We start from the raw sequence: 26,959 nt of genomic DNA, 5'->3' as shown, positions 1-26,959 counted from the left end.
TGTGCCACGAGCTCCCATAAAGACTATGAAAGCCAGCGGAAAATCAAAAAATAATTCAGTGAGTACATGAATTGGTTGAATTAGCTGAACAAGTTGCCGCATCTTGCCACAACTTTCAATGAACAAGTTGAGCTTGCGACACTTGCTTTCTTCAATAGGAAGTCATGCGAATGTGCTGGTGGCCAACTCTACTATTCTCATTGTTCATGAATAAAATGAAGCACGTCACTTGGATTCTCTTGGACAACCCTTTGAGCAACGTCTTGAGCTTTGAGCCAGATAGCTTCTTTGAGTGCTATTGTGGCAACAGTAATTGAAGAGGTGATTCAAGGTAACCTGAAGGTAACTTCCTCTCAACGTTATCAAATCATACACATTCAGATGAAATCTCCAGGTATCTCCGGAATTGATTGCCTTGGATTGAATGCTTGATGATGTAAGATTGTAATCGAAGTAGCTTAGCTCAAAGCATTGACGCCTGACAAGAACAGAAGTAAATTCTTTTATTCTCAACAGGAAATATTCCTACCTGTAGTTGTTCGCAATGTCCAAATTCCAAAACTAGCCTGTAAAACAAAATCAATGAAGGCTAGAAGATCCAAGAAAATCTTTTAAACGATCGATTATGCACTGAATTATTCTGGTGAGACCAAAACTCACCAGCTTTGGCCAGCTTATTAAGCCCATGGCGGAGGATTCTTCAGCAAAGGATTGGACAGCCTTGCACGCAATCGTTCCAAAGCTAGCCTGTAAAACAAAATGAACGAAGGTTAGAAGATCCAAGAAAATCTTGTAAACGAGAATTCGCAGACTTGGATTCACTGTCTTTGCTGGCTTCGATTCTGGCAGTCAGATAATCGAAGTAGCTTAGCTCAAAGCATTGAGGCCTGACAAGAACAGAATTAAAATCTTTTATTCTACTTTTCAACAGGAAAGCTTCCTACCTGTAGTTGTTCGCAATGTCCCCAAATTTATCAGTGTCGGCCGCGAGCAAAATCGCCGTGAGCTCCTCTTCCGCAAGAACAGGAGTAAGAGGCTCCTCAGGAAAACTTGGCAAATTCCATCTCGTCTCATTCGTTTCGATATTCCAGTAGTAAGGCTGCATGCACGAAAAGCTCACAGACTAAGAGCATAGACTTAGAACGCGATACAATACCTTTCCAGATGAAGAATCCACGACTTCCTTCCAGCAGCATCTCACGAACGCAGTGATCCTCCTGCGCCTCTGCCCGGAGCAATGAGAGACGCCGCATTGGAGAGGCGCAGCAATCACGAAGCTCGCGCTCGCCATCAAGAACCCTAAAAACCCGCATACAATGCACATTACATGTAAGAAAGCTTCAAGTTATTCAATGTTTTAGAACAAAAAACGACTTACACGAGAACGTAAGCCTGGCTCCTTGGAGTTTCTAGCCTCTCGATCGATCAAAGTTTCTACTTCTCTGAGTTCTTTCTCTTGGACTCCTCCAGATCATATCAGATCACTCCATTCGACGTCGACGATGGCGACGGCAGGACGAACTTTCGCTCGTACAAACCGGTGATCTGGTCCGCGACTGCCCACATAATCGCTTGCCCGGGAGGAATTCTCATCAGCCTGGGCAGCAGGCCCTTCCACAGCGCGAGCACGCCTTCCTCGGCTCGAATGGTGGCGATCGCGTGAAACATCCCAGAGTACTTTGGATTCTTCCTGCTCTGCGCCATGAGCCGCGTCTTGACAACGTCGAAAGGCCCCGTGCAAACGGGGCCGACGCACCCGGCCAGGAATCCCGACGCCATGGACTGCCAAGGTTGTAGAGTTCGTCCGTCGCCTTCGTGCTTCTTCCACAGCATGGAGTCGAAGGTGTTCTTGGCGGTGAACATGGCGGCCTGGTTGATCCCGTTGCGCATCACGGTGGGGAGAGCCCCCGACCAGAGGCCCAGGATCCCCTCTTGCTGGATGATCGTTCCAGCGCAGTGGATCGGGCCCTTGTACAGGAGCTTGTCACGGCTGAGGCCTCGCTGCTGCTGGAGCCTGATCTTCACCACCTGTAGATCACGCATGGAAGTCAAAAGAAACGATGAGATCACTAGGAACTCACGTATTTTCGACACCAAGTATCACGAAGCTCTCCAAGAATTGCGAGGATAACAGAAAAGCTCAAGCAATGATCGTTCGTCGAAGGGACTTCTACCGGGAACACCGAAAGTTACTGACCAGCCAAGAACAAAAAGAATGGAGGACGAATCAAGCACAATCTACACACAAACTAGCAGCTACAATTCACATCCTTGCCACTAGCAGTGAGGAAAACGCAAGGAACTCACGCTCTTTCACGACAGGAGAAAAAACAAAGCAAGAAGAAAACAAAGAGAGAGCGACTAACCTCGAATGGTGTGACGATAACGAGCGCTTCCAGCACTCCAGCTCCAAATCCCGAGGCCAGCCTCGCCGCGGAGCTGAGCTTGCCCGTGTCGGAATCGGCCAGAAACGTCTGGAGCAGCGCGTTGGTCCCCATTCGCAGCGTGTACTTGAGCGTCAGATGCGTGGCGAAGGGCGTCAATCCCTTCCACAGCGCCCGCACGCCCTCGCTCCTGACGATCGTGACGCCGCAGTTGGCGATCCCCCTGTACTGCCTCGCGGTGTCCAGCTGCAGCCTCGTCTTGATCACATCGATCGGCTGGAGGCAGCTCGCCTCCACAATGCCGCCCAGCGATCCCGACAGCGCCTTCACATAGGGCGGCACCACCGTGTCCTGCTGCTGCTGCTGCTGCCGCGATGATCCAGCGGCCATGGCCGCGATCCAATGCCAAGAACCCTAAATAAAACAGGAAAAGCGAATAACACGTGGCGCCAGGACATTTCCTGACAGAATTGGCTACTCCCACTTGAATTACAGTACATGGGGTGGTCTGTATCATTCCTGTACAGCAAGCCTCTCGATTGAATTCTAACTTTTTCCAGTCTCCTCACTGCCCAGGCGTACAATTCGCTCGCGAAATCAATTCCTCCTCAAGAACGCACTCAAGAGCGAAGGACAAAGAAAGCCGAGACTAATTCTTTCCATTCGAATGGGCACAAATCAACCATTAGCTGCTCAAACACCCAGCAAGTATACAGAGCGAGCTACACGGACGGACGAATTGCAAGATCCTTCCGCTCTCTCACGTCTCACCTAACTCGCCAATTCAGTGTTCTCTCCCGGCCGCTTCCAGCTCCTCCTGCTTGCGCTGTTGCATCATCCGCAGCCCCATGTACCTGAGAGAGAGAGAAGCACGCAACCAGATCAGCCAAGAACACCATCGCCCAAACTTCTAGCTCTCACCTCCCAAGCATCATCACCGTGGCCTGAGGATTGGCCCCCGGCGTCGAGTTGAACGTAGAGATGTCGATCACCCGCAGCGCCTCGGTGCCGATCACCCGGTGCTCCTTGTCCACCACGCCCCCAACCAGGCACCCACCATGCGCGTGCCAGATGGTAACCACGCTATCCACGCAGTACTGCGCCAGCGCGGTGTCGTTGGACGTGTCCGCCGGCGGTATGAATCCGCTGGCCGCCTGGAGCACGAACGCCAGGTTCTGCGGCACCTGGCTCGCCTTCTGGTAGCTAAACTTGTGGAATGCCGGCGCGCGCACCGTCTTGCTGATCACCTTCACCGCCTGGACGCACACCGCCAGATCCCGCGGGTGCTGGTAGTAATTGTAGCGAACGATCGGGTTGTCCCTCACGTCCGTGGTCTTGAGCCGCAAGAACCCCTTGGAGAAGGGCCCCGAGACCTTCTGGACCACGTACGTGAGCTGCGGGAGATATGGGAGCACGAAGTCCGGGGGGCTGCGGACGAGCTCCAGGTACGCCGGGTTGACGAGCTTGGCCGGGTCCTTGAGCATCTGCACGAAGCACTGGATCAAGCCCGTGGTGTTTTGCCCCGCGCTGAGCTCCTCGATGTAGCTTCCGAACTCGGTGATGCCAGCGACGTTGACGAGCGAGTATGGCTGCTCCGTGGAGCCGGCGCTGAAGAAGACGTTGTTCGGGTTGTCCGCCATCGCTTGCCCAACCTGGGGGTGGTCCAGAACGAGCGGGATGCCCAGCGCCGAGAGCTCCGACTTTGGGCCGATGCCGCTCAGCTGGAGGAGCTGCGGGCTGCCCACGGCACCCGAGGAGACGATCACCTCGCCGCGCGGTGCCAGCGTCGCGGTGTGGGAGCCGCCCAGCTTGTCCGTGTACGATACGCCCACGGCGCGCGGTTTGCCGGACTTGACTGCATGCCCAAAAGGTGGCGGTGAGCTACGTTATGGGGGCATTAAAGGCGAACATCATTACACACAGCAAGAACAAAGAACACGTCTCTCGTGAAAAGTTAATGTTAGTACTTCCTGCAAACATTCAAGACCGTCGAGCAAGCATTCGAGATCGACGCAGACATGAGACCAGGAAAGAGAGTCCGAGACTTACCCGAGGCTGGATCAAAGAGGACCTTGTGCACCGTGGCGTGGATGAGGACGCGAGTGTTGGCCGGGGTGGCGTACTCCAGGAGGTCCGCAGCGGTGTGCCGCTTGCCCTGGGGATCGAAAATGGTGCCGCCCACCTTGGAGCCGACGAGGTGCTCGTACGTGAACCCATTGTCAGGCACCACCCCGGACTGGATCATGGCTGCCTTGAGCGCCGCCTGCCACTCGGGCACCACGGGCTTGAACGCCACCTTCGCCTCCACCCAGCGGTAGCCCTGCTCGACCAGCTCGGGCTCCCAGCCAAACATGGCCACCTCTGCGCGGCTAGCGCGCGTGTAGAAGCCGGCATTGAGCGCCGTGCCGCCGCCCAGGACGCGGCCGCGGTGGCTCAGCACGCCGTCCTCGGAGCGGTAGCCCTGCGCCACGGACGTGTAGTTGTCGTAGTCGAGGAGATTGACGTGGAAGCCGTCGACGCGCTCGATGGTGGAGACGCCGTAAGGCACGCCGCCGCGCTCCAGGAGGAGGACCGAATGCTTGGCAGAGAGGGTGGCGGCCAAGGCGCAGCCAGCGGCGCCGCCGCCCACGATAATGTAGTCGTATTGCTTGGCGGGTGGCGATCGGGATGCATCCTTGAGGAACGAGTACTTGTGGTCTGTAAGAAACCACTTGTTAGAAATGCTGCAAGAGAGCGCGTTGCTTCAAAAGAGAGAGCTCCAACTCACTTGTGCCACTGGGATGGGCTCCATTACGTGGGCGAGTTGGGGAGGTCGACTCTGCGAGAGTGGAGGAGAGGAAGAGGAGGTAGAAGGAAAGCGCGAGAGAGATCGCCGCGGCCGACTCCATAGCTCGAGCTGATGGGTGGATTGTTCTCGCCACTCCGGAGGGAGAGAGGCCACTCACTGGGAGGCACGGTGGGATGTCTCGAGAAGATATAGGCGGGGAATGAATGAAGGAGGTAGCGTTGGGAATTGAAGAACAGGCAGAGAAGGGTACAGCCTCGCTCCGCCTGGCCAGCAGCGTCTTTAATGCGGCCGAGCTGGCCAGCCAAACCCGGGCGTCGCGAGGCCAACACAATGAGCTTTTGGCCTAAGCGGAGGTGGTGTGTATAAATCCAAGCCGCAGTAACAGAGAGAGATTCTATCGATGGTGACAATCTCGGAAGCAAAGATTAGAGAGGTCGGAGAGAATCGCCAACCAGACAAAAGTATCGTGAAAAGATTGAAAGAAAGGGTCAATGCCCTTTGAATGGCGTCCACCCAAACAATTCGGTGTTTGATTGTTCTTGTGTAACAAAAAACTGCATGGTCCCTTTCAATCCAGCGGTAGCAATCATAAATTCCAACCCACCAACCGACAGACAGAAAAGAAGGAAAGAGAAATATGCTTTTACCGTCGTTCAAAGTTTAAGCTTACTGTTTTCAGAATTCTAAGAAGAAAAAAGCGACATCTCAATACAAAGTGCTAGTGGTTGATGTAAAGACCACGAGCGCATGCACCACTAGGTCTTGGTGTGTGAGTTGCACCTCCCGCAAGAATTCAGGCAGTTGGATCATCCATCTTGTACATGGGATTGGTGGCCTTTGGAGGTGTTTATATGTCGGACAGTCATTCACGACGTGGTTCATGTCCTCCACTTTCTCTCAGCTCTCTTTAAATCTTAGGCTTAGTGTGGCATCCTAGTTCCTCCACCAGTTGATGCCATCCCATTTGGTAACTCGGAAGAATCCTTGGAAGGGGGTGAGGTTGTTATATCCGAATGCACATCGAACCTTTGTCATAGGAATATTGTCCATGTGGCCCCATTCCTGAAGAGGTTGTCACGTCCAATATATGCCATCTCCTATAACTCTTGTATGGCGGCATCTGCCAGCTTTTGTTGGTACCTGCTATAGATGTATGTGAGTCTCCACACTAGGAATTCCAGTGCTGTGTGGAGAACAAGGATTGAATAAGGGGCTTTGTAGACGCCAAATGAAGTGTTTCTTGAGGCCTCCAGTTTGTTCCACAAGTTCCGACTAAGTTGGGGGCTAGCACTCTGCTCCGTAAAGCGCCATGCATTAATAAGTGCGCTTGATGCCCCACTGGTGGATGTTCACTTCCGGCAGTCAGATTGTAGTGTGCATGCTCAAATGATGTGCTCTTTGACCACTAGTTATCATGGCTCAGTAGGATCGTGAAATCTTTGCAAAGCTAGAAACTCACGTACGATGGACAGGAAGTGCTCAAAGAACTCCTGCACTGAGTAGTGGCTCAAGCTCAAGTACTAGCAACAGATCAAGAACAAGCCAGGCTTAGGCCACATATCTGTCCACAAAATAGACTTAGTCATCCACATGCAAAGTTAGCATGATTAGTTTAGCATACAAATTTGTACAAACCTTTAAATGGGCTGAATTCTTCTAATTTTTTCTTAGCACTTGTCCACCATCCTAGTTTGTATTCTTGGCCTTGTACTTAGTGCTCACTACTGGCTAGGATTCTTGTGCAATGTGGTTCTATAAAATAAAAAATATACTTATGGATGTTCAATATGTATAATTAAGGAGGTACTAATATGGTTTATGGGTTTCCAAAGGAGGCAATGGCAAAGTAAAAAGCTTTTAATGGTTATATTATCCCTAATTATCCCCCAAACTTCCAAAGATAAATCTTATCTTGATCTCATAATCAACTCAAAATGTGCTCTAATAATTAAATCTCTAAAGTATGAATGTTCATTGCTTTATCACTAAAAGCAAGTCCACCTAGTGCAAAGCATACATTATGATGAGGGAGTAATATACTTGGATTAAAGGATCTTGATGTTGATCCACTTTGTCTGATCGATATGGATTTGGGCATCATGGAATTAGGTATCTTCTTTAGGAACTTTGGCCATTTACTCCACTTGCTTTGGACTTAAATCCGTGTTTTAAAACTGAATTATCAAATTGCAGGCTGATCAATAAGGTTTTTTATGTAAATGATCAAAAATGTGATGAAACTCCTCATTCCTAGACCATGCTCTAGTGCCTTGACTCGGAAAAATAAACAAATCTCCCCAATCCTTGCTTCAAATCCAGTCCTAAAGAAGAAAACTAATTCCCCTCCTACTGCCAAGGCTCTAAACATAAATTGTCTAGCCAAAATATAGGGGAAACTTGCTTGATATCAAAAAGGAGTTTTGTATTATTGGGATGGCTGAACAATGGAGTTTGTATCTGATCAGATCAATTTATTCAGGTTCATCTATCCATGTGAGGTACCATACAACAAGACCATCTACTACGTGGTCAGCTTGTTAAACCATCAAAAGTCTCAAGAGCCAACAAGAGAGTGGAATGTAGTCTCAATACTCACCATTTGATAGAAGTGGTTCTTGATATCCAAAACCGTCCTGCTTGGACAAATGCCATCAAAATGCAATGCAATCACTCAGCAGCTGGTTTCCATTGCAAGAGACAAAGAAGGACCAAGAAGTGTTGCTTCTGGTTTACATCTCTGTTATAGAGGCAATATGATTCATATAGTCTTCCACTCGACCTCCAGGAATAGGATCATGAATGTGGCAAACTCTCTGAATATAACTCTGAAGCTTCTTTGAGTATGAAAAAGAAAAAGATGATGTTTTGAGCATGATCCACTCTTAATCTTTCAAACTTCGTTGGGAAAAATGATGTTTTTAGGTTGTGTCATTAAATCCTGATTATAGATTATACTAAACTTTGATAGACTTCAGTTATTAGATTAAATAATGTACACAAATATTCTAAGAAAAAAAGGCAAATAGAGAACGAGAGTTCGAATCACTTTATTTTTGGTTTGAGTTGAGAGGATGGACAGGGACTCAGCGAAATCCGAGGTAAGCGAGGGTTTTCGCTGGTGACTGATTCGAGCAAGCACATCGCAATGTCTTCCAGGAATCGAGGGATTCGGTGCCGGCTTTTCGGGAGAGATTTTGGGATCAGCTCAAACTGTGGAGAAGCAACCCATCCTGGGTCGATGAGCCGCCGATCACTGCAGTACGAGCGTTGCGTAGGATAGACTGGATTGGTTTTGACTGGCTGTTGCTACTTTCCCAGGTTACTGTTCCCAAAGGAACTCTGTGCCACTTGAAATCCACATTTAAAGTTGGCCTCCCACCGGAAGCTGTGTTTGGGATCATCACTGATCCAGGAAACAAGCGCGTCTTCAAGAACATCAAGGTCAGTTTTCTCGTGTTTTTGTGTTCCTGCTTTAGCTCGAATCTCTAGGAGGTAAAATACCGCAAGGTGATTAAAGCCGAGAACAACAGGCAGCTTGTAGAGGTCGAGCAAGCTGCCATTTGGAAGTTCCTGTGGTTCTCAGGGACTATAGACGTGCGTGTGCTTGTCGACGAGGATCAAAGCTCACACACGGTGAGGAGATTTTAATGTAGCACAAACTTACTGACGATTCGTTTTCCTTCCCAGGTTAGCTACAAGCTAGCCAAGGAAGGATTTATGAAGAGATTTGAAGGAACCTGGGAGATAAAGCCGTTTTACGTGGATGGTGAGCCGGGTGAAGCAGGCAGAGTAGCGTCACTTGTGAATCTCCATCAGGAAGTTCAGCCAGTTCTGATTCCACCGCCGCCAGTCTCATGGTATGTTCGAGGAATAACCACGAAGACGACGGAGATGATGATCGGGGATCTCCAAGCAGAGGGGAAAAGGATTAGAGAAGGGAATGAAGACGACGACGAGGCAAACTTGCAAGTGAAGAATGAGGATGAGGAGGGAGCATCTAAGAAGGAATGGAAGGCGAAACTGAAGAGCTCGGAAAAATGGAAAACTTCGGGAGAGAATAGCCGGTGGCGTATCCCAAAGTAGCCATTTGCATTGCAACGAGGTTTCGAGTTTCAGCAGTCAATGGTGTTATCGATTTCCCATTTGCTCAAGTGTTGTGTGAAGGATCTCCATCGTTCAGTCTGGATCTTCGAGTAGCTCGTGACAAATTCTTCGCCAAGGGCCTGTCGCACAAGGATAAGAAGAGCTCTCGAGAAAGCAAAAGCTTACCTTTCTCAAGGTGGCAGAAGCAGAGAATTCTTTCAGAGCTTCGGCTAGACTGGTGGGAAGAATTTGCACTGCCTGCAAAGAAAAGAAAAAAAACGAAAACAACAGCCATGCTACAGAGTTCTACTTCCGAAGGACAGAATGAGAAAACTCGCTACCTTCCCTTCAGGTGGCGGAAGATGGCCGTTCCAATCGGCTGATGGTCCCGGATGGACGTGATGATCAAGCCCGTGAAGGCCACAAGCTGCGAGAAAGTTGCGAGGTTCAGAGCTACACGTAAATCACTTGAAACTCACCCAAGATGGCAGCTTGGAAAAGATATGGATTGACTGCTCCATCTGCGAGACGAAGCTCGAATCGACCACCGTCGGGTATGCTGCATAAAAGCTTGTTAAGTCTGCAACGACGGAAGTTATCTGGCCTTTTGTACCGTATTAAGTGAGTACGATTGTTTCCAGTGTATGCGATGGAGCAAGGAGCCCATGAAGAGCCAGAAAGGGTGGTGCTTCCATCGATGCGCTTGTAGCTATTGACGGTGGGGTTGAGAATGGCAGTGATCGACTTGGTGTTTTGGAGCACTCCTCCGAGGAACTCATAAGCAGTCGTGGACAATCCCTGCAAGAATAGAGAAAGATATCAAAACGAAGGCAAAAGACTGGGGAAAGCTCACAAGCTTGTCTTGCTTGTCAAGGAAAACGTTGTGCTCGCCGGAAGTATCCCAGACCGAGACATGGCAATGTGTTCCATTGCCAGTTTGGTTTACAAAAGGTTTGGGCATAAACGTCGCCTTGAGACCTGAGAAAAGACCACAGGAGATCAATCGATAGAGCTCGAGAAAGCGAAGAAAGAAAAGAAGAGGTACCATATTTTTCAGCTAGTGATTTCACCATGAACTTGAAGAAGACGTGCTTATCAGCAGTAGCGATGCAATCGTCATACTCCCAGTTAATCTCAAACTGACCATTTGCATCCTGGAGCAAGAAAAAAGAAGCTGGGAAGATGATGACGAGAAAAACCAAAAGCTTGAACCTCGTGATCAGCCTGATATGGTTTCCATCCAAGAACTTCCAAGTAGTGAAGAACTTCCGCGATCAGGTCGTACCGTCTCATGAGAGCAATCTGGTGGTAAGCAACAAGTTCTGTTTTTCTTCTCTCTTCTATTTTTCCCTGTTTCTTACCTGTTCGTAGCCTGGTTTCTCTGCCTTATCCAATCGGTCCGACAGCTGATGAACATCGCTACCTCCGGACAGGATGAAAAACTCGCATTCGACCCCGGTTTTCATCCTCAAGTGTTTACTCTCGGCAATCTCAACCTGTGAAAGCTATGAATTCTTCTCAAGAAAAGAGTTTTGACACACCTGAGTTCGCAAGACTCTGCGAGGATCCTGTTGTACGGGCTTGCCGTTCATGTACAAATCGCTGGCCACCCAAGCTACTGCTGGTTTCCATGGAAGTTGGATCACGCTTCGAGGATCAGGCACCGCAAACTAGAAGAAAAAAACGCTCTTTTTAAGTCGCACTCTCTCTTTTCTATTGGCTTCACCAGGTCGGGATCTGCTGGACTCATGTCAAAGTGTGCGGCATAGCCAGCAAACCCAGCTCCTTTGATCTCCATCTCGCGGATTGCCGACTTTGGAACGAGCTTCGCTCGAGACACGCCTAATAGGTCCACGAAACTTATCTGCATTGATTGTTTTTTCGCAAATCTTTAGCTAGGACCCTGGCGCTCGAGATCGCTGCTCGTTTACATACCAGGAAATTTTCCACTCCTCTCTCTTGAGCGAAGCTCTCGAGCTCGGAAGTCGCGGCTCCAGGCGCCATCGCTCTCTCTCTCTCTTTCTCGGTGCTCCACAATAGTGACGTGGGCAGTTCTTATTGGCCGCAGCTCACGGCGGGATATTCCCCTAAAATTAGAATCTTTTCGCCCTAGCTAGGGTTTATAGCTCGGCTCGGCCATGGAAGGCAGCAATGCGTTCGTCTACGATCGACTGGCGCCGATCGGCATGGATTTCGCCCTAGGTGACGCAGATGAGATTGTAGAGGCGCCGGCTGTGAGAAGCGAGGATGGAAATCCGGGTGCTTCCGCCGCTCCGGGAAGCGTGATTGAAATCAGCGATGGCGAGGCGGAGATTGACTACATTTCGCTCGCTGTCGACGGGCTTGTGAAAGCCGTGGAGCAGGAAGAGGATCCCGACGAGGCCTTGGTAAATCTCGCCGCCAGTGACGAGTTGGACCTGGAAGTGGACAACTACAATGACAAGAAGATTTGGCCGTGGATGGAGGCTAGAGAAACGACTTTCCGGAGTCCAGTGCTCCAGCTCCATCAAGGTTCGCGCACTTTTTCTGGGAGCTAACGAGCTCATTTTTTTTTTCTGTGCTTCAGAGATTTTAGATTTTTGTACGTTCATCTCACCGACTGTGGAGGAAGAGGCCGAACGTGCTGCAGCTATTAATCGTATAAGCAATGCGATAAAGTCGCTGTGGTCACACTGTAAGGTCCGCTTCGTTCTTTTTTCTTGATTATGAATCCAGCCTTGTTTCTTTTGGTTCTAGATTGAAATTTTTGGATCATATGCTACTGGGCTCTATCTTCCGACGAGCGACATTGATGTAAGACAGCCCGTTCTGATTTGTTTAGTTTTCTCTTTTCTGAACACAAAAATTGCAGGCTGTGATTCTAGACTCAGGATGCGATAGGATCGTAAGCGGTCTTAGAGCAATTTCCATAGAGCTTAGGAAGCGAAAGTTGGCCAGGAAAATAACGGTAGACAATTGTAATTGGAATCACAACTAACTGCTGTCTTGATGCAGATCATATCAAAAGCACGCGTCCCGATTATAAAGTTTGTGGAATCAACGAGTGGAATTTCATTTGATATCAGGTGAAGCAGCGTGATAAGCCATTTCATTCGTCTTGAATTTCCTTTTCTTCCGCTCCTTAGTTTCGATTTAAGAAATGGACCCGAAGCAGCAAAGTTCATACAGGTGACTTCATTATGAAAGTTAGAAGGATTTTTGTATGTGACCGTGCGCCTTCCAAACAGCGAGCTATTGGAACTTTGCCTCCTCTGCGGCCTTTATGCATGGTGCTAAAGATCTTTCTTCAACAAAGAGAACTGAATGAGGTATAATTTGATCATGGCAAGGAAAGGTTTAACCGTTGATGTTGTAGGTGTACTGTGGTGGAATAGGCTCATATGGTCTTCTAATCATGCTCATTACGCATCTTCAGGTAAAGCATATCATGACTTCTGTATTATCGGCTGATTGACTTTCTTCCCAGATGCACCCGAGTCGGCATCATGGCGGCAATCTCGAAACTAATCTGGGTGTTTTGCTGGTAGTACACACGAATTTTGTTCCATCTGAATCTCTCATTTCTATATTTTATTGCAGCTGGACTTCTTTGATTTGTTTGGTCGTAGTCTCAACATAAGAGAGGTTGGGGTCTCTTGCGCTGACGGTGGAAGGTTTTTCTCGAAGGTTTCGAAGGGGTGAGTTTAATATATTCTGTTTGGTCAAGGACTCTTTGTGATGCCAACTTGCAGGTTTGTTGATTACAAACGGCCGTTTTTGCTAGCTGTCGAGGATCCTCAGGTATTATTTCTACATATTTGTACTGCAGATAGTAAAACGCTTACATATTCCAGGCACCAGAGAACGATATAGGAAAGAACTCTTTCCAGATTCCCAAGGTACGCGAGAAGATTTTAAAGTGATGTGTATACGTTTACAAGAGCTGCTTGTTGTAGATCCGTGCGGCATTCGTCCTTGCCCACAGGCTGTTGGCAACGACTACTGCAAACACTGGAAATACTGGAATACTGGGCCGAATCATTCGCGGCGACAGCATTCTAACCAACAGGAAGCGCGCGACGGCCGGTGACGCTAAGGCTTGCACGTACTTTTTCGATCCAATAGAGGAGCTGCCCGATGCCGACACAATGCAGCCGAAGAAGTTCAAGTACAAGAAGAGACACAGGCCGGACGACTCCAAGCAGCACAAGAAAAAGAAACGGGAGGAACACGAGGAACGCAGGAAACGAAAGCGCGATGAGGCCTCCTCGTCAAGCCGGAACTCAAGGTGGAAGAAAGTGGAGGAGAGGGAATCGCCAGGCCCGAGATTGTCGAGGAGGACTACATACACTGATCACTGCGACCACGACGGCGTGGACACGGGCCTAAAGAGAGTCATCGTGGCCTCGCCTTCGCACAAAAAGTTTAAGTACTCGTGAGAAGAGACCCCTCAAACTAAACCAAAGCCTTACGACCGCGAAAGAGATTTTTTCCCGTCAACGTCCGGGCACCACTTTTACTATCGAGACACGAGACTATCGAAGCAAAGAGAGCGATCAAAGCCAAACTTAACGGGTATTATCAGGATATCCACTTTATATTTTGGAGGAGTGGAGCAACTTGGCACTACTCTTATCCTCTCGGGGCGACGAGATGCTGGAGAGTTTGAGCCGGGCAGCCATGGCAGGAGTTTTGGGAGCCTCATCGTCTCTCACTGCTAGCAGGGGTGGGAAGAATTGGGAGAGAGGTAGCCATAGAGGACTAGCTGCTTGGAGGAGCTCTAGAACAGCTCGGCTGCCAGGAATTGGAGACGTGTGCTACAGACTGGAAAGACCAACAAGAGCTTCTTCGCCAATTTCTTCTTCTTCGTCTTCTTCCTCTTCGACAGCAGCACCCAGTGGTGCTGCTACCTCCTCGGCCAAAGGAAACAAAGGCAATGGCAGCGCCACCAAAGAGGATCCCGTCAAGATGATATCCACGGAGCTCGAGTTCCAGGCGATGCTGCGGGACGCGGGCGAGAAGCTGGTGGTGGTGGAGTACGCCGAGAGCCACAGCGTCAACAGCAAGCGGATATATCCGGCCATGGTGGAGCTGAGCCGGACGTGCCCGGACGTTGTCTTCCGCCTCATACTGGCTGACGAGTCGGAGGAGACCAAGGAGATGTTCCGCCGGGAGGGCGTCGCCAAGGTCCCCCACTTCATCTTCTACAAGAGCGGCGAGAAGGTCCACGAGGAGGAAGGCATCACCGAGGACATGCTGCTCGGGGACGTGCTCTACTATGGCGACTCCTCCAAGGCCATCACCCAGCTCCACAGCCGCGGCGACGTCGAGGCCCTCATCCGGAAGCACAGGGACGACGACAAGCTCGTTGTCCTCGACGTTGGTCTCAAGCACTGCGGCCCCTGCGTGAAAGTGTACCCCACCGTCATCAAGCTGGCCAAGAAGATGGCCGACACGGCCGTGTTTGCGCGCATGCACGGCGACGAGAACGACGACTGCATGGCCTTCCTCAAGGAGCGAAACGTCGTCGAGGTGCCGACGTTTCTCTTCATCCGCGAAGGCGAGCTCATCGGAGAAATCCTGAAACATCAAGGCGTCATGTAGGTAGAGAAGAGTAAGAAAGATTTGCTTACCGCTCTGTAACGAGATGTAATCTAAGCTTGCTCTCCTTCCTGCTATCTCTTTCCTGCTATCAGTAACTCATTCCTCCTTGCCAGCACTTGAAACTCTTCTTACACCATCCTGAGACTCCAATAGATATTTGCCATGGATAAGGCCGCGCCATGCCTCTCATCCAGCCTCACCACCCTCCGGTAGTGCTTGAGCTCGAAGTACTCCTTTCCCTTGTCAACCAGGCCGGCATGGCTGCAAGCGGCGAGGATAAACGTGAAAGTGATGGCATCTGGACGGAGGCCTCTGTCTTGCTTGAGGTTGAAGAAGTCGATAGCGCTCTCTGTCTGGCCTTGGCGACTGTATCCTGTCGTCCAAATCATAGTGTCTTTCGTTTAAGAACCAAATAAATCGAATACCTGTCGTGCTTCACCCATTCTCCCACACTCGCAATAGAAGTCCACCAGGGAACTCAAGTTTCTCTCAAGGCCGCTCTCACAGACTTGAGTGCGAATTTGTCTCCCTGTCTGTAGTGCTGCCAGCCAAGTACAGGCTTTCAATCCGGCCAACCGGGAACGCAGCCTTCCTGTCCAAACAGTTCCAGCCCGGTCTCGGCTTCCCCGTTTTCTACGTATGCCAGGACAAATGCCGTCCATGGAACCACGTCCTGTGATGGCATTCCGTTGAAAACTCGTCGAGCATCCACCAAGCTGCCGTAAAGATCGGCCAAACTGCTTCCCACGAACACGTCTCTTGAATCAAAACCGTGCTTTGCTGCTCTGCTGTGAACTTCCATCCCTTTCTCCAAAGCTCGGAGCTTCACCAGCGTCCCATCGATTCGCTGGAACGGCTCTTGCGTATCGCGCACGCCAGGATTGCAGCAACAAAAACCTTGGCGTGCGCTACACACCCTCCATCCGACTGCATCCTTGAGAAGAAATCCTAGGCCACCTCGGCTTCACCGTTTTGAGCGTGTCCCAGTATGATTGTCGTCCAGGAGACAACGTCTCGACGGGCCATTCCTTCGAAAACTCTGCGGGCCTCCACCATGTTGCCAGCCATGGCGGTGGCAACGAACACATCAGACTCGAAGCCGCTGCTCACAACTTGCGAGCAAAACGATCTAAACACCTGGAAAAGCCTTTTGTTCTCGCTGCCAAGCTGCCGAAGGTCTTGAGCACCGCAAAACGCTTGACCATCTGGCACGCATCCCTCGCACTGCATGAGCGAGAAGAAAAACATGCCTACCTTGTTCTCACCATTCAGGACGTACTGTACAGTCCCATTCGATCACAAGTTTGGCAGCTCGTGCCCCAGGATCAAACTCGTCCACGACACAACGTTTGGCAGGAGAATCCCTCAAAGACTCCGCGAGCTTCCTCAATTCTCAGCACGTTACACACGTAGACGTCGGAAAGAACTCCATACCTGTCAGCTTGAGTGTGCAAATAGACGGATCTCGGGCGAAAATTCGAGCCTCTCCTCCTTGGCCGCCAGATTGGAGCACGCCTTGACCGCTGCGACAAAGCTCGGCGAATCCGGGGCACATCCCTCAGCGCGCATGCGGTGAAATATCTCTAGAGCTAGATATTCCTTACCGCTCTCAGAACGAGCGACGCCCTCGAAGATCCGGCACGCTTCCGCCATGCTTGCGCACCTGGAGGTACATGTGAAGCAGCACCCGCATTCGAGGAATAGCCGAGCCGATCGAGTTCGGCGTGGCTTTCCCTTATTCCAGGAGGAGCCCTAAACCTTAAAGGTAAAATAGTTTAAAGAAGAGGTCTGATAGCATTTACAGGGAAAGATTTAAACATTATAAAAATCATTCATCTCGTCCCAGCTGCCAGGATTTATTTAGTCATATCCTCAAGTAAAGTTTTATAAAACCATGCATCTCTTAGTCTAAATGATAAAATGATCCATCCCATTTTTATTGTCCTCAATAATAAGTATAAAATTGTTATAAATGCAACATAAATATGTTTTAAGAGTATGGGATTTTAATATTGTTGTCCATGTTGTGAACAAAAGTTAGTGGTGTTCAGTGTTGTAAATCTTTATTGGTGGAGTATGGCATTTATGTTGAATTTTCAATAAAAGAGAAATTAAGTTTAAAATTCAAGTTTTAGTAAAAAAGACCAAAACTTTATTTTGTAAATTAAATCAAGATTTTTTAAATAAGTTAAATAATTTAAATTTACTTTAAAAAGATAACTATATTTACAAATTACATCATAACTTACAATTCGTTAAATAACACATTGGAAACTAATTCTGTCGTCTTATTAAAGCAAAAAAGTAATAAGTTATTAACAAAGCAAATTTTCAATCCAAACCTCTCAGCCACCTTTCTTACATTATCAATTACATAAAACATATTAACCATTTTGTTTTCTATAAGTTCTGTAATTTAAGTTTTTATGGTTTTTGTTTTTATTATCCTAAAAACTTTATTATTCAAAATACTCACTTTCAATAATTATCACAAAATCCATAAATATGTATAGAACACTCATTTAGTTTAGTAAAATATAATTTTTTCCTCAAATACACACTAGTGTTCTTTTTAATTAATATAAAAGTTTAATTAATTTATTTTTAATCTTTTTAAATATATTTTATAGAGAAATTATTTAATTCTTTCCATTAAATAAATCAAAAATTACCTTTAAATTATTAATAACTTATATAAAACATCAGATTTATATGAAATATTAATATTTTATTTTTATTGTTAAACCACAAAGGCCTCTCTTGATTTAAATAAATTATTTTTTAATTCACAAGTAAATATTAAAAATTATAATGTAAAACTTAAAAAACCTTTATAATATTTAAATATATTTATAAAGATAAAATTTTTATTATAAATTTTTAATTAACACTCTCTTTATATATGCTCAATCAGCTTGAAGATAAAAGATTTTTTATAGTTTAAAAATAACTTTTTAAAAGTTAGTTTTTACTCTTCTAGTTTAAAAATTATGATAGTTTAAAATTTAAAAGCATAAACTTTTATATGGAAGAAACTATGAAAAAAAAAATATTTCTATATTATAGTAAAAGTAATACATGGAAAAGTTAATATATTAGAATATAATTTAAAAGGTTCAATTTTATTAATGACTCCTTGACTCTCTCAAAATATCATACACAATTACTTATAAAAATTTCTATAAAAAGTTATAATTTTGGCTACATCAAGGTTGCCTCAACACTAATTATATTTTAAAATAAATGAGTTATAAAGTTATTTGTGTTTTATTTTGTTACTTACTGTTGCTAAGTGAAATTTAAAAGTCCATTATAATTGTTAAAATATATTTAAAATTATAAATATTTTTTTAGAATTATTTTATCCAACACACTAAATGATTCCTAACAAAAACAATCATCAAAAGATTTTATATACCTTAAATAATTTTTATTTTCATTTGTTAAAATTTTTGTAGTTCAAAGATTAAGAACCTAAACTTTTATAATAAAATTTGTTTTTATGAAAAAACTATATTTTTAAATATTTTAAGACATAATTTAAAGGGTTTAGTTTTATTAACAATTATCCGAATCTTAATTATGTATATAAAAGCACAGTTGGACAAATATTGTTACCAAGGCAATTTGATAGTGATGCAGTGATCACCTTAAGGCCTCAGGGGATACTAGGTGTACACTTTGTGGTTTTGTATTCTGAATGCTAGCAACTCCAGTTTGTTTTGGCAGTTTATATAAGCCACAACAACACCAAGCACCATCAAGGTAGACATTGGCCATTCAGTGATGAGGCGACTGAGACCATTTTACAGATTCAGCAGTCCAAGCAGAAAGGCTTTTTCTCTTGTTGTCTTTCATATATTAAGTAGTCTCTTCTTATGTCAAGTTAGGAGTCCTCCAACTTCCACCCACACTACTTCCATCCACTGAAAGAACAAGAAGATCGAGTATGAAGCTTAAAGCATGAAGATCTTTTGGATCGAGGAGTGGAGCAAGGTTCCCAGCAACTCACAACACACTTGCATTTTTGCATTCATCAGTCTCATGCTTCAGAATGGGCACCAGAACACTATCAAAACAGCATTAGATCTCTTCCTGCAGAGCTGAGTATTAAAGATGTGGAAAATGGACCAATGAAATCAGATTTGCTTTCAGGTGAGAAATGTCTGTCTCTCAGGTGCTATGGTGACGTGAATATCAGGGGATTTGTCCAGTGGAAGAATCGGAAGATCGACCAGGAGTCCCTCTATGGACAAGCGGAAGCAAAGGGGCCAAACAAAGAGGGAGCTCGGATGGTGGACCAGACTTCATGCTCGGAAGAGGAACTGTTGGCATTGCAAATTTTATCACTCCACTCCACAGTCTGCCCTGACCTGATAAGGATCAGGATATGTAAAGCATCCCTTGAGGACCATGGAAAACTTTGTAGCATCGAAGCGCATAAGTGGTCCGAAACTTCTCTTTCACCCATGCTTCCAGATAACAGGTGGAACGGCTCTTGGATTGACACAACTCTCCTAAAGAATTAAACCAAGGCCAGCTTGGCTTCACTGTTTTGAGCGTATGTCCCCTCGAAAACTCGGACGTTTATGTCGATCATGACGCTGGAAACGGCCACATCAGAGCCGTAGCACAACTTGCGAGACCGTCTCTTCCCGTCGCTATGACCGGAGCGTTTTGTTGCTGCCAAAGGCCAACGCTTGACTGCATCCCTCGTATTGCACGAGAAGTTTGGACGATCGAAACGATTCTAGAGCACGTTACATACCAGGAATTCCAGACCTGCTAGCTTGAGCGTGGAAGTCTTGGCCTAGCCTCTTCCTTGGCCGCCAAATTGGAGCGCCAGAAGGAATACCCGAGTCGTCCTAGAAAGAGCAACGAGGACGCCTTAAAGTCGTAAAGGAGAATATACTAGTGAATATAAAATATTTTAATTTCGTCATCATCCTTTGTTTAAATAGCTCGGTTGTTGGTGAGAAGAAATGTACAGGGAGGGTAGAAAGTAAAAAGTTTTCGGGGACGAAGAAAGTTATGGCAAGAGAGGGAACGAAGAAGCACCGAGTGTACGTAACCTTGATGACAAGAGAAGCCTGGGAGAGACACAAACAATCTAAAGAAAACTATACCCTCGATACTTCTTCCACTCCATCACCTCCATCGGAGCTCTGGAATTTCTGCCCAATCTTTCTCCGCGGCTACTCGGGCCCAGCTGCAAGGATTTCCTTGGTCAGGTCCGCGTTCCCCACGTTCTGGTCAGTAAAGTTCTCGAAGTTCTTCTTGAACAGGCCCGCCAGACGATTCAGCGTCTCGAAATAGGCCTTCTTGTCCCACCACTGCCAAATAATTGAAAGCCTCGTGAGTATGGAAAGAACGAGAAACGAGAAAGCGAGGAAAAAAACACAAGAGCTTCTCTTACCATGTTTTCTGGATGGAGGAACTCGGACGGGACACCTTCCACTTGATCTGGAATGTGAAGCTTAAAGATTGGAGTCTCCGAGTAGTTTGCTTCCAGCAGCGAGCCATTGTGGATGGCATCGATGATCTTACGAGTGTAGGCCAGCTTCATTCTCATCCCGACACCATAGCTGATAAAACAAACAAGATGCCACGACAGTGTGAGATTATTTGCATCATCGAGAGAAGCGCGACAAGGTACCTGCCACCCGTCCAGCCGGTGTTGACAAGCCATGCCGTGGCCCCATAAGTTTTCATTTTCTCCGCCAACATTGCTGCGTAGCGAGTGGGATGGAGCATAATAAAGGCCGCCCCGAAGCAGGCAGAGAAAGTCGCCTGTGGCTCCTTGATTCCATCTTCGGTTCCGGCAACCTGGAAGAATTCAACGCACTTGTAACAATCAATACTTTCTCTTGACGTAGACTTACCAAAGCAGTGTATCCACTGATGAAGTGGTACATTGTTTGCGGTAAGTCGAGCTTGCTGACAGGAGGGAGGACCCCAAACGCGTCACACGCAAGTAATATCACGTTCTTGGGATGGCCTGCGACGCAAGGAAGTTTGACATTGGGGATGTACTCGATTGGATATGAGGCTCGAGTGTTTTCTACGAAATATCGCACAGTATTAAGAAACACATAAGAAAAACTTCTTAACACATACCAGTGACACCCTTGTCTTCGTAATCAACTTCCCGAGAGTGCTCGTCAAAGACAACGTTTTCCAGCACTGCAAAAACCGATCATTGAGCCCGTAGTCTGAATAATTAAAGTATCAACTTACCAGTGCCAAACTTGATAGCGTTGAAGATATCAGGTTCTTTCTCCGGTGACAAGTCCACACATTTTGCGTAGCAACCACCTTCGATGTTTGAAACACCATTGTCACTCCAGCAGTGCTCGTCGTCACCGATTAAGTACCGGTTGTGGTCCGTCGACAATGTGGTCTTTCCGGTACCTGACAAGAACAGTACAAGGAAGCGATTAGAAAAGCAAAAGGAGGACACGTCCTACCACTAAGCTAGGACCCAATACAATACCTGATAATCCAAAAAACAACGCGACATCCCCGGACTTTCCCATATTGCAACCGGAGTGCAACGACAAAATTCCTCTTTTCGGCATAAGGTAGTGCATCACACTGAATAGACCCTTCTTCATCTCTCCGGCGTATTGCGTCCCCAGGATCACCATCTCTCTCCTCTTAAGATTAATATCTACACTAGTGGACGACGTCATGTAGTGTGTATACCGGTTGCAGGGAAACTGGCCAGCGTTATAGATTGTGAAGTCGGGCGCACCGAAGTCCTCGAGCTCTTCAATAGTCGGACGAATACACCTGACACCCATACTTTCAGCACTTCTACACTAGAATCTAGTCCGGTAGACAGGCAAGCAGCTGGCCCAGTAACACACACACACGGCAGAGAAAGGGTTTAGATACGTACATGTTGTACATAAACAAGGAATGATACGCCCGTGCTGATATGATTCGGACTTTAATTTTGTTTTCGGGATCCCAATTTAAAAACTGGTCATTGACAAACACCTGCGAACGCAAACACGTCAAAATCCCACCACGACTTGAGAAACTAGCACAAGTCACCTTCTCCAGAGAGTTGAGATAATCCACAGCTCGTTCGCGATTGATCAAGAAAGTCTCCGCGTCCATTTCAATATTTGGAGAACCTCTGTGAAAGGCAAGGATTAGATTTTTGCAAAACTTTGTTTCGAAAGCTTACTTTCCCCACCACAGGTCGTCCATGGACGTCTCCTCTCGCACAACGCGTTTGTCTTTAGGAGAGCGTCCAGTCTTAGCTCCAGACAGGGTGGCCAGAGCACCAGTGGACGTAATGTACGAGCCCTTCTCATACTTGATAGCCTGCTCATACAGCTCTGCCACCACACACATGAAGATCACGTTAAACATCAGCCGAGAGAAACATGACAAACCAACAACTTTGCGAGCAAAGAATCAAAGGTGGATGCAATCAGCTGCCAACCCACAACAACCAAACCAAACCAGGAACAAAACCCAACACGTACAACTCGTGTGGCTACCAAGTTCACGAAGAACGGAAAAAAGAACTAAAGCTAAGCTACGTCCTAGATAGAATCGAAGCAACAGAAAGCAAATAGCTAGAAAAAAACAATCGAATGGAACAGTGCTTATCACCTGCTGGCGAAAGGTTGTAGAGCACATGAGTGAACTTGAGGGCACTGTCACTGATATTCGGCCTCACAGGGACCAAGCTGACAGGCTTCTCGATTTTATTCTCGGGATCACCACGGACGACCTGAGGGCCTCTTTCCCGAGTGAGAGAAGCCAAGGAAGCACTACACACACAATAAAAAGAGGGATTAGCCAAGAAAATGACCACCACGAATAAAAAATGGGAAGGAACGAACGATCACCTGATGGATTCCATCTGCTGCCTCTCTCCAAAGGGAGACATGGCGCCGCCTCTGGGAGTGGTGGCTCCCTTGGGCGTCGTCCCCTTAATCGGCGTCGACGGAGCCGATCTCTTCTTCTGGAGCGAGTGGAGCTCGTCCAGGCTCTGGACCTTGATCGGCGGGACGCTGTCATCGGTGCAAACATCGCGGTGCTTGTGCGTCTTGATCTTGGACAGGCCATTCGGGATCCCATTCCCGTTGGTGGCCACCAGCGAATCGGCGCTGCTGTTGTCGGCCGACGCCATCTCCTCCGCTGAGATTTCTGGCGATTCCTGCATCAAGATCAAAGATTATCGTGAAATCCTTGCATGGATCGATCGGATCGATGGCAAGAACGAGATATTACGGGCAAAGATTCCTCGAATTGCGCAATGCCGCCGATGCGGAAGGAAGATCCAATGGCAAAAGCTAGCGGCGAAAAAAGATAGGAGTGCCAAGAGGCAGCTCCTCCGGAGGATTAAAAAACACCCCTAGCTTCGATCATTCCCCAGCTCAAGAACACACTGAGAGAGCAAGCCTTCCCCCGCCCCCTTTCATATGAAGGCCCCCAATCTCGCTAGCTAACTACGCGTCTAACCGCGCAATTACCCAAGCGGTAACTTGTGTCCACTCCGTGAACCGGGCGGTACAACGGCGCGGTAGCTAGGTTCGGCTCAGGCTCGGAGGCGGGCAGATACGGTGTTTGAGCGGCGGCTGCGGCAAGGTTCGGTGCAAATAATTGAGGCATGAGTGAAAGGTTCGGCAATAAGGTCCGGTACAAAGAGCTAGGCCCGGACGCAAGGTTCGTGGATGGGATTCCAAAGCTACACAGACCTGAAATATTCCGCTTGTGTCAGGCTGCCTGATTGCCGGCGTCAGCGCGCCGCGCAGGCACTTGACTGACGCCGCTAGCAAGCGTAGTGACAGATTCATGCCGTCCACGTGGATACACACGTGTCTGTGATCCAGCCGTTGCCCCACCGAAATAGAAAGCGGATAAAAAACGACGCATCCCAGCCGCCGGGGACGACCGGCCGGATCACTTCCACGTGTAACGCATCTATTGAGATCCAAGTTTGAGCCATTCGCGCGGCGAGAGTTGAGAATCAAAATGGATTGTTGTTATCGTCGCATCATCGATCGCCAATCTTATCAAACAAGCAGCACCATGGGTTTGACCTTTGATTTTTTGGAGCACTCCACATTTGAAGCATCACGGGCGGAAAATAAAGAAAGAGAAAAAAAGAAAGGTCGCGCGGCTTTTGATACCTCAGTGCGCAAATCCGACTGAATCTGGATCCAAAGTTAAAAAGAGTCATGATCCACATGGCGTAGAAAACGTATGCTTTGCCAATGAAAAATACAAGAGTATGGTACCTTTTGACACACCAGGAAACTTCGTTGGTTCAACTTTAATCGCGTTTGATCGAGATCAGTGAGCTCGGGTCATCCTCATCTTTGGCATGGATTTTTTGAGCTGCTTCGCGCGCTCCTTCTCTTCCTTCCTGCGGAGGGCCTCGGGGCTCAAGCGCGACTCGAGCTCCTCGGCGGCCCTTCGTTTCTCCTCTCGCTTGCGAGTCATGGCTTCGTGGCGAGCGTTTTGGGCCTGCTTCAACGCTTCCTGCTGCGACTTTTGCCTTGCCGGGTCGACTTTCGCCCGAGCCTGCAGGGAATTAAACAAAGCGAGAAATTGAAACGTTTAGCAGGAAACTTCGAAAGAAACTACCACCTGTGGACTAAGTTTGTAGCGGCCAACTGCATCGATGAAATGAGGAACCATCTGGATCAGTCGAGAAATCTCTCCCATGCGGTTTGCAGGCGGGAGATAAAACTTGAACTGGAGGAGCTTCCTGTGCACACCGAGGGGATACACATCCGACAAGTGAAGAGAAACAAAGTTGGCTCCGTGTTCTTTGAACGTCTTCTCTCCAAGGGCCTGCCAAATTCATACTCTGTCATCTCGAATAATCGAAATCTATAGAAAGAAAAAGAAAAACCATGATAGATGGTTACGTACCATATCCAAAACCGCGTCGGTGAGCAAATCGTTCGAGACTTCCCGCGACTCTGCAATGACTGCGAGATCCTCAGACAAGGATTTACCTCGCGAGGACGGCGTCAAGATGGTCGCAAACTGCTGCAAATCTCGTACGTCTTTGCTCATCGCCTTGGCATTCTTTCGACGTGCCACTGCCGCGACAACGTTGTCCATGCTCTCGTCGTTCATGAAGACCTGGATGGTAATCTCGTCTTTCGCCGGCATCACGTAGTACCAGAGGCAAGAGATTAAGTCTTGCCTGTTCTTAAGCTCCATCGTCGCGAGCATTCCCTGGCAGTACCTCCTCCCAGAAGCGTAGAACTTGAAAACGTTCTGCCCTTCCTTCATGAGTAGCGCCGCATCCTCCGCCTCTCCGATCCCCAACAAGCTAAAGTTCTTCTCGAAGATGCTGCCTTTGCCTGCGTACTCGCCAGCCCAGGCCAAGGCAATCTTCTCGTTTTCCTTCCTTCCAAAAAAGTACTTCGCCGCGTAAGCCACCAAGAACACCACCGAGAAGGCCTCCATGTAGTAGTTTTGAGGACCGCTGGGAGCTCGGCGATTGCTACTCGGGCTTGGCGAAGTCTTTGCAGGAGCAGCTTCTTCCGGCTCCGGATCTTCACTCGGCAAGCCCTCGAACTCATCCTCGTCCCACTGCTCCTGCTGCCTCCGAGGCTTTTCCACGCTCGCAACAGGCTCTTGGATTCTTTCCTCACGGTCCACTTCCGGCTTCTCGAACGGATGATGAGCTGCCGGAGGCCCGCGGTCGGTCTCGAAGCCGGGACGTCTTACGGCGTGTGGAGGCACCACAATCGGCGCTTCTCCATCAAATTCCTCATCCAGCTCGTCTCCAAAGCCATCGAAATCGGTCGCCCCACTGCCAGGGACTGGAGAAAACGCGGATGTCCGCGCCACCTCCTGGCCCAGAATCGCAACGACCGAGATCACAGCCAGACACCACCATAGCTGCTGGTCGAGCCGCAAAGATCTTAGCCTGCTACCACGCGCTCCATTCAGATCCTAGAGCGTGAAGGAAACCACTTACCTGGCGCTGGATTTCGTGAAGATCTTGGCTCCGGATCCTCCCCCGGCGATGAGAGCCGCCGCCACAAGCCCCACCGTCGTCGCCATCGCTACTAGGGCTTTCTACCTGAGATGGTACTGACGTCAGCCCTAGAACTAGGGGTTTTTCGCGCCACTCTATTTTAACATTTTGCGAGAAGGAATCGAGGAGCCCCGGAAACGACAATTCTGCCGCGAGTAGAACTTTAGCGCAGACGGCTGTGTTCTTGCGACCATGGCGGTCTGGCGAGGAGGAACGTCGGCAGTGATCCGAGCTCCAATCGACAAGGTATGGGAAGCTACCCGTGACTTTGCTGGAATTCTAGATTGGACGGGGCTAGCGCTCTCGGTCCCGGGCCTGGAGATGACGATCACGAGCGGCGAACCGCCAATTCCAGGCTGCGTGAGGTGCTTCACGGTCCCGCAGCCGGATGGGGGCAAGATCGTCTTGGCTCGCGAGACGCTGCTGGAATTCGACGAGGAGCAGCACAGGTTCAAGTATCGCGTGGATGATCACAAGGTTTTGGACGGCTATGTCGCGACCTTCGCACTGTCCAGGCAGGGGGACGGCGGGGATGCAGCGACGCTGCTGGAATGGACGTACGAGATCCCGGCAGATGAAGCCGATCCATCCAAAGAAGGTGCTGTCAACAAGGAAGCTATGGGATTATACCACCCCTGCATCGAATCCCTCAAGAAGATCCTCGAGTAAGACTGGCAGATACTTTATTTGTCCCAAAGAATAAGTGGTTGGGTGAAATTAGGCCTTTTCTTCCCATCTAGACATGAATAAACAAGGAAGCTATGGGATTATACCACCCCTGCATCGAATCCCTCAAGAAGATCCTCGAGTAAGACTGGCAGATACTTTATTTGTCCCAAAAAGTAAGTGGCTGGGTGAAATTAGGCCTTTTCTTCCCATCTAGACATGAATATTCCTTACTTTATTTTATCTATAAAGAAGGATCGAACCCGAGATTCAGAGACCAAGGTGGGGCAGGGATTTCTCCCGAAATATAAAGAGAGGAATCTCCGAAATATCGAGAGAAGAAATGGACAAGCTTAGCGAGGATTGGCTAAGCTCGTTTAGTGAGATGGCGAACCAGAACTAGGGTTACTTAAATTTTTTAGGGCTATG

General features: G+C 48.0%; 10 protein-coding genes across 16 annotated transcripts; 4 read left to right on the top strand and 6 right to left on the bottom strand.

The window, feature by feature from the left end:
- Positions 1-301: 301 nt before the first annotated feature.
- On the bottom strand, positions 302-2,992 carry LOC9654115 (mitochondrial succinate-fumarate transporter 1). 3 transcript variants are annotated; one of them, XM_024668807.1, is made up of 8 exons: positions 2,367-2,992; positions 2,082-2,167; positions 1,157-2,028; positions 945-1,099; positions 813-887; positions 661-747; positions 530-566; positions 326-478 (listed from the first exon to the last, which is right to left on the bottom strand). In XM_024668807.1, the coding sequence occupies exons 1-3, from the start codon at positions 2,899-2,901 to the stop codon at positions 1,477-1,479; spliced, it is 1,173 nt and encodes a 390-aa protein (XP_024524575.1). In that variant the 5' UTR covers positions 2,902-2,992; the 3' UTR covers positions 326-478; positions 530-566; positions 661-747; positions 813-887; positions 945-1,099; positions 1,157-1,476. The 3 variants fall into 3 exon arrangements, with proteins under 3 accessions (XP_002964257.1, XP_024524575.1, XP_024524576.1); XM_002964211.2 differs by lacking the exon at positions 2,082-2,167 and having other exon boundaries at positions 302-478; positions 2,367-2,826; XM_024668808.1 differs by lacking the exon at positions 813-887.
- A 24-nt stretch (positions 2,993-3,016) lies between these two features.
- Positions 3,017-5,404, bottom strand: LOC9654962 ((R)-mandelonitrile lyase-like). The gene is made up of 4 exons (XM_002964210.2): positions 5,152-5,404; positions 4,434-5,081; positions 3,306-4,239; positions 3,017-3,238 (listed from the first exon to the last, which is right to left on the bottom strand). The coding sequence occupies exons 1-4, from the start codon at positions 5,270-5,272 to the stop codon at positions 3,169-3,171; spliced, it is 1,773 nt and encodes a 590-aa protein (XP_002964256.2). The 5' UTR covers positions 5,273-5,404; the 3' UTR covers positions 3,017-3,168.
- A 2,803-nt stretch (positions 5,405-8,207) lies between these two features.
- On the top strand, positions 8,208-9,314 carry LOC9654114. The gene is made up of 5 exons (XM_002964601.2): positions 8,208-8,270; positions 8,329-8,430; positions 8,491-8,613; positions 8,662-8,805; positions 8,860-9,314. The coding sequence occupies exons 1-5, from the start codon at positions 8,244-8,246 to the stop codon at positions 9,253-9,255; spliced, it is 792 nt and encodes a 263-aa protein (XP_002964647.2). The 5' UTR covers positions 8,208-8,243; the 3' UTR covers positions 9,256-9,314.
- Positions 9,211-11,289, bottom strand: LOC9654886 (glutamine synthetase). Its single transcript, XM_002964209.2, has 12 exons — positions 11,191-11,289; positions 10,982-11,119; positions 10,797-10,925; positions 10,617-10,751; positions 10,468-10,557; positions 10,301-10,409; positions 10,109-10,233; positions 9,869-10,053; positions 9,735-9,814; positions 9,597-9,682; positions 9,442-9,513; positions 9,211-9,395 (listed from the first exon to the last, which is right to left on the bottom strand). Exons 1-12 carry the CDS (start codon positions 11,257-11,259, stop codon positions 9,285-9,287), a joined length of 1,329 nt encoding a protein of 442 aa, XP_002964255.1. The 5' UTR covers positions 11,260-11,289; the 3' UTR covers positions 9,211-9,284.
- An 89-nt stretch (positions 11,290-11,378) lies between these two features.
- LOC9654885 (non-canonical poly(A) RNA polymerase PAPD5) lies at positions 11,379-13,716 on the top strand. The gene is made up of 13 exons (XM_024669070.1): positions 11,379-11,766; positions 11,822-11,934; positions 11,992-12,048; positions 12,107-12,202; positions 12,250-12,320; positions 12,381-12,423; positions 12,483-12,563; positions 12,611-12,670; positions 12,722-12,778; positions 12,835-12,932; positions 12,987-13,035; positions 13,089-13,133; positions 13,191-13,716. The coding sequence occupies exons 1-13, from the start codon at positions 11,394-11,396 to the stop codon at positions 13,671-13,673; spliced, it is 1,626 nt and encodes a 541-aa protein (XP_024524838.1). The 5' UTR covers positions 11,379-11,393; the 3' UTR covers positions 13,674-13,716.
- On the top strand, positions 13,695-15,276 carry LOC9654113 (thioredoxin-like protein CDSP32, chloroplastic). Its single transcript, XM_002964599.2, has one exon. It carries the CDS (start codon positions 13,888-13,890, stop codon positions 14,836-14,838), a length of 951 nt encoding a protein of 316 aa, XP_002964645.2. The 5' UTR covers positions 13,695-13,887; the 3' UTR covers positions 14,839-15,276.
- LOC112344407 lies at positions 14,978-16,584 on the bottom strand. 4 transcript variants are annotated; one of them, XM_024669072.1, is made up of 4 exons: positions 16,273-16,584; positions 15,976-16,219; positions 15,264-15,877; positions 14,978-15,211 (listed from the first exon to the last, which is right to left on the bottom strand). In XM_024669072.1, exons 3-4 carry the CDS (start codon positions 15,498-15,500, stop codon positions 15,035-15,037), a joined length of 414 nt encoding a protein of 137 aa, XP_024524840.1. In that variant the 5' UTR covers positions 15,501-15,877; positions 15,976-16,219; positions 16,273-16,584; the 3' UTR covers positions 14,978-15,034. The 4 variants fall into 4 exon arrangements, with proteins under 4 accessions (XP_024524840.1, XP_024524841.1, XP_024524842.1 ...); XM_024669073.1 differs by having other exon boundaries at positions 15,264-16,043; positions 16,093-16,219; XM_024669074.1 differs by having other exon boundaries at positions 15,264-16,043; positions 16,104-16,219.
- A 3,163-nt stretch (positions 16,585-19,747) lies between these two features.
- On the bottom strand, positions 19,748-23,279 carry LOC9654112 (phosphoenolpyruvate carboxykinase (ATP)). Its single transcript, XM_002964208.2, has 13 exons — positions 23,092-23,279; positions 22,707-23,017; positions 22,468-22,628; positions 22,034-22,187; positions 21,898-21,982; positions 21,740-21,840; positions 21,332-21,630; positions 21,076-21,249; positions 20,956-21,021; positions 20,721-20,899; positions 20,495-20,664; positions 20,255-20,423; positions 19,748-20,171 (listed from the first exon to the last, which is right to left on the bottom strand). Exons 2-13 carry the CDS (start codon positions 22,988-22,990, stop codon positions 20,034-20,036), a joined length of 1,980 nt encoding a protein of 659 aa, XP_002964254.1. The 5' UTR covers positions 22,991-23,017; positions 23,092-23,279; the 3' UTR covers positions 19,748-20,033.
- A 544-nt stretch (positions 23,280-23,823) lies between these two features.
- Positions 23,824-25,922, bottom strand: LOC9654884 (uncharacterized protein At5g49945). Of its 2 annotated transcripts, XR_002991660.1 has the most exons (5): positions 25,805-25,922; positions 24,742-25,753; positions 24,454-24,660; positions 24,102-24,387; positions 23,824-24,017 (listed from the first exon to the last, which is right to left on the bottom strand). XR_002991660.1 is itself a non-coding variant. In XM_002964207.2 (4 exons), exons 1-4 carry the CDS (start codon positions 25,888-25,890, stop codon positions 24,157-24,159), a joined length of 1,536 nt encoding a protein of 511 aa, XP_002964253.2. In that variant the 5' UTR covers positions 25,891-25,922; the 3' UTR covers positions 24,052-24,156. The 2 variants fall into 2 exon arrangements, 1 of the variants encoding a protein (XP_002964253.2); XM_002964207.2 differs by lacking the exon at positions 23,824-24,017 and having other exon boundaries at positions 24,052-24,387.
- Positions 25,923-25,975: 53 nt separating this feature from the next.
- On the top strand, positions 25,976-26,811 carry LOC112344419. The gene is made up of 2 exons (XM_024669121.1): positions 25,976-26,476; positions 26,620-26,811. The coding sequence occupies exons 1-2, from the start codon at positions 26,057-26,059 to the stop codon at positions 26,674-26,676; spliced, it is 477 nt and encodes a 158-aa protein (XP_024524889.1). The 5' UTR covers positions 25,976-26,056; the 3' UTR covers positions 26,677-26,811.
- The last annotated feature ends 148 nt before the right edge of the window (positions 26,812-26,959 follow it).

This window comes from Selaginella moellendorffii, unplaced genomic scaffold (assembly GCF_000143415.4).
Source record: "Selaginella moellendorffii unplaced genomic scaffold, v1.0 SELMOscaffold_4, whole genome shotgun sequence".
NCBI classification, from domain to species: Eukaryota; Viridiplantae; Streptophyta; class Lycopodiopsida; order Selaginellales; family Selaginellaceae; genus Selaginella; species Selaginella moellendorffii.
This window is presented reverse-complemented; position numbering and strand designations above follow the sequence as displayed.

Coding starts and splice junctions, on each gene's coding strand:
- LOC9654115 (XM_024668807.1), bottom strand. CDS start 2,901: ATGATACAGACCACCCCATGTACTGTAATTCAAGTGGGAGTAGCCAAT. Junction 2,168..2,366: donor TTATCGTCACACCATTCGAG/GTTAGTCGCTCT, acceptor TCCCGGTAGAAG/TCCCTTCGACGAACGATCAT. Junction 2,029..2,081: donor ATACTTGGTGTCGAAAATAC/GTGAGTTCCTAG, acceptor CGTGATCTACAG/GTGGTGAAGATCAGGCTCCA.
- LOC9654962 (XM_002964210.2), bottom strand. CDS start 5,272: ATGGAGTCGGCCGCGGCGATCTCTCTCGCGCTTTCCTTCTACCTCCTC. Junction 5,082..5,151: donor AGCCCATCCCAGTGGCACAA/GTGAGTTGGAGC, acceptor GGTTTCTTACAG/ACCACAAGTACTCGTTCCTC. Junction 3,239..3,305: donor ACGGTGATGATGCTTGGGAG/GTGAGAGCTAGA, acceptor TCTCTCTCTCAG/GTACATGGGGCTGCGGATGA.
- LOC9654114 (XM_002964601.2), top strand. CDS start 8,244: ATGGACAGGGACTCAGCGAAATCCGAG. Junction 8,271..8,328: donor GGGACTCAGCGAAATCCGAG/GTAAGCGAGGGT, acceptor AATGTCTTCCAG/GAATCGAGGGATTCGGTGCC. Junction 8,614..8,661: donor GCGTCTTCAAGAACATCAAG/GTCAGTTTTCTC, acceptor TCGAATCTCTAG/GAGGTAAAATACCGCAAGGT.
- LOC9654886 (XM_002964209.2), bottom strand. CDS start 11,259: ATGGCGCCTGGAGCCGCGACTTCCGAGCTCGAGAGCTTCGCTCAAGAG. Junction 11,120..11,190: donor GAGGAGTGGAAAATTTCCTG/GTATGTAAACGA, acceptor CAATCAATGCAG/ATAAGTTTCGTGGACCTATT. Junction 10,410..10,467: donor CATATCAGGCTGATCACGAG/GTTCAAGCTTTT, acceptor TTCTTGCTCCAG/GATGCAAATGGTCAGTTTGA.
- LOC9654885 (XM_024669070.1), top strand. CDS start 11,394: ATGGAAGGCAGCAATGCGTTCGTCTACGATCGACTGGCGCCGATCGGC. Junction 12,321..12,380: donor GGAATTTCATTTGATATCAG/GTGAAGCAGCGT, acceptor TCCGCTCCTTAG/TTTCGATTTAAGAAATGGAC. Junction 13,036..13,088: donor TAGCTGTCGAGGATCCTCAG/GTATTATTTCTA, acceptor TACATATTCCAG/GCACCAGAGAACGATATAGG.
- LOC9654113 (XM_002964599.2), top strand. CDS start 13,888: ATGCTGGAGAGTTTGAGCCGGGCAGCCATGGCAGGAGTTTTGGGAGCC.
- LOC112344407 (XM_024669072.1), bottom strand. CDS start 15,500: ATGGACGGCATTTGTCCTGGCATACGTAGAAAACGGGGAAGCCGAGAC. Junction 15,212..15,263: donor GAATGGGTGAAGCACGACAG/GTATTCGATTTA, acceptor TTTGGACGACAG/GATACAGTCGCCAAGGCCAG.
- LOC9654112 (XM_002964208.2), bottom strand. CDS start 22,990: ATGGCGTCGGCCGACAACAGCAGCGCCGATTCGCTGGTGGCCACCAAC. Junction 22,188..22,467: donor CTACAACCTTTCGCCAGCAG/GTGATAAGCACT, acceptor GTGTGGTGGCAG/AGCTGTATGAGCAGGCTATC. Junction 21,841..21,897: donor ATCTCAACTCTCTGGAGAAG/GTGACTTGTGCT, acceptor TTGCGTTCGCAG/GTGTTTGTCAATGACCAGTT.
- LOC9654884 (XM_002964207.2), bottom strand. CDS start 25,890: ATGGCGACGACGGTGGGGCTTGTGGCGGCGGCTCTCATCGCCGGGGGA. Junction 25,754..25,804: donor TTCACGAAATCCAGCGCCAG/GTAAGTGGTTTC, acceptor GCGTGGTAGCAG/GCTAAGATCTTTGCGGCTCG. Junction 24,661..24,741: donor CCGACGCGGTTTTGGATATG/GTACGTAACCAT, acceptor TGAATTTGGCAG/GCCCTTGGAGAGAAGACGTT.
- LOC112344419 (XM_024669121.1), top strand. CDS start 26,057: ATGGCGGTCTGGCGAGGAGGAACGTCGGCAGTGATCCGAGCTCCAATC. Junction 26,477..26,619: donor AAGAAGGTGCTGTCAACAAG/GAAGCTATGGGA, acceptor TGAATAAACAAG/GAAGCTATGGGATTATACCA.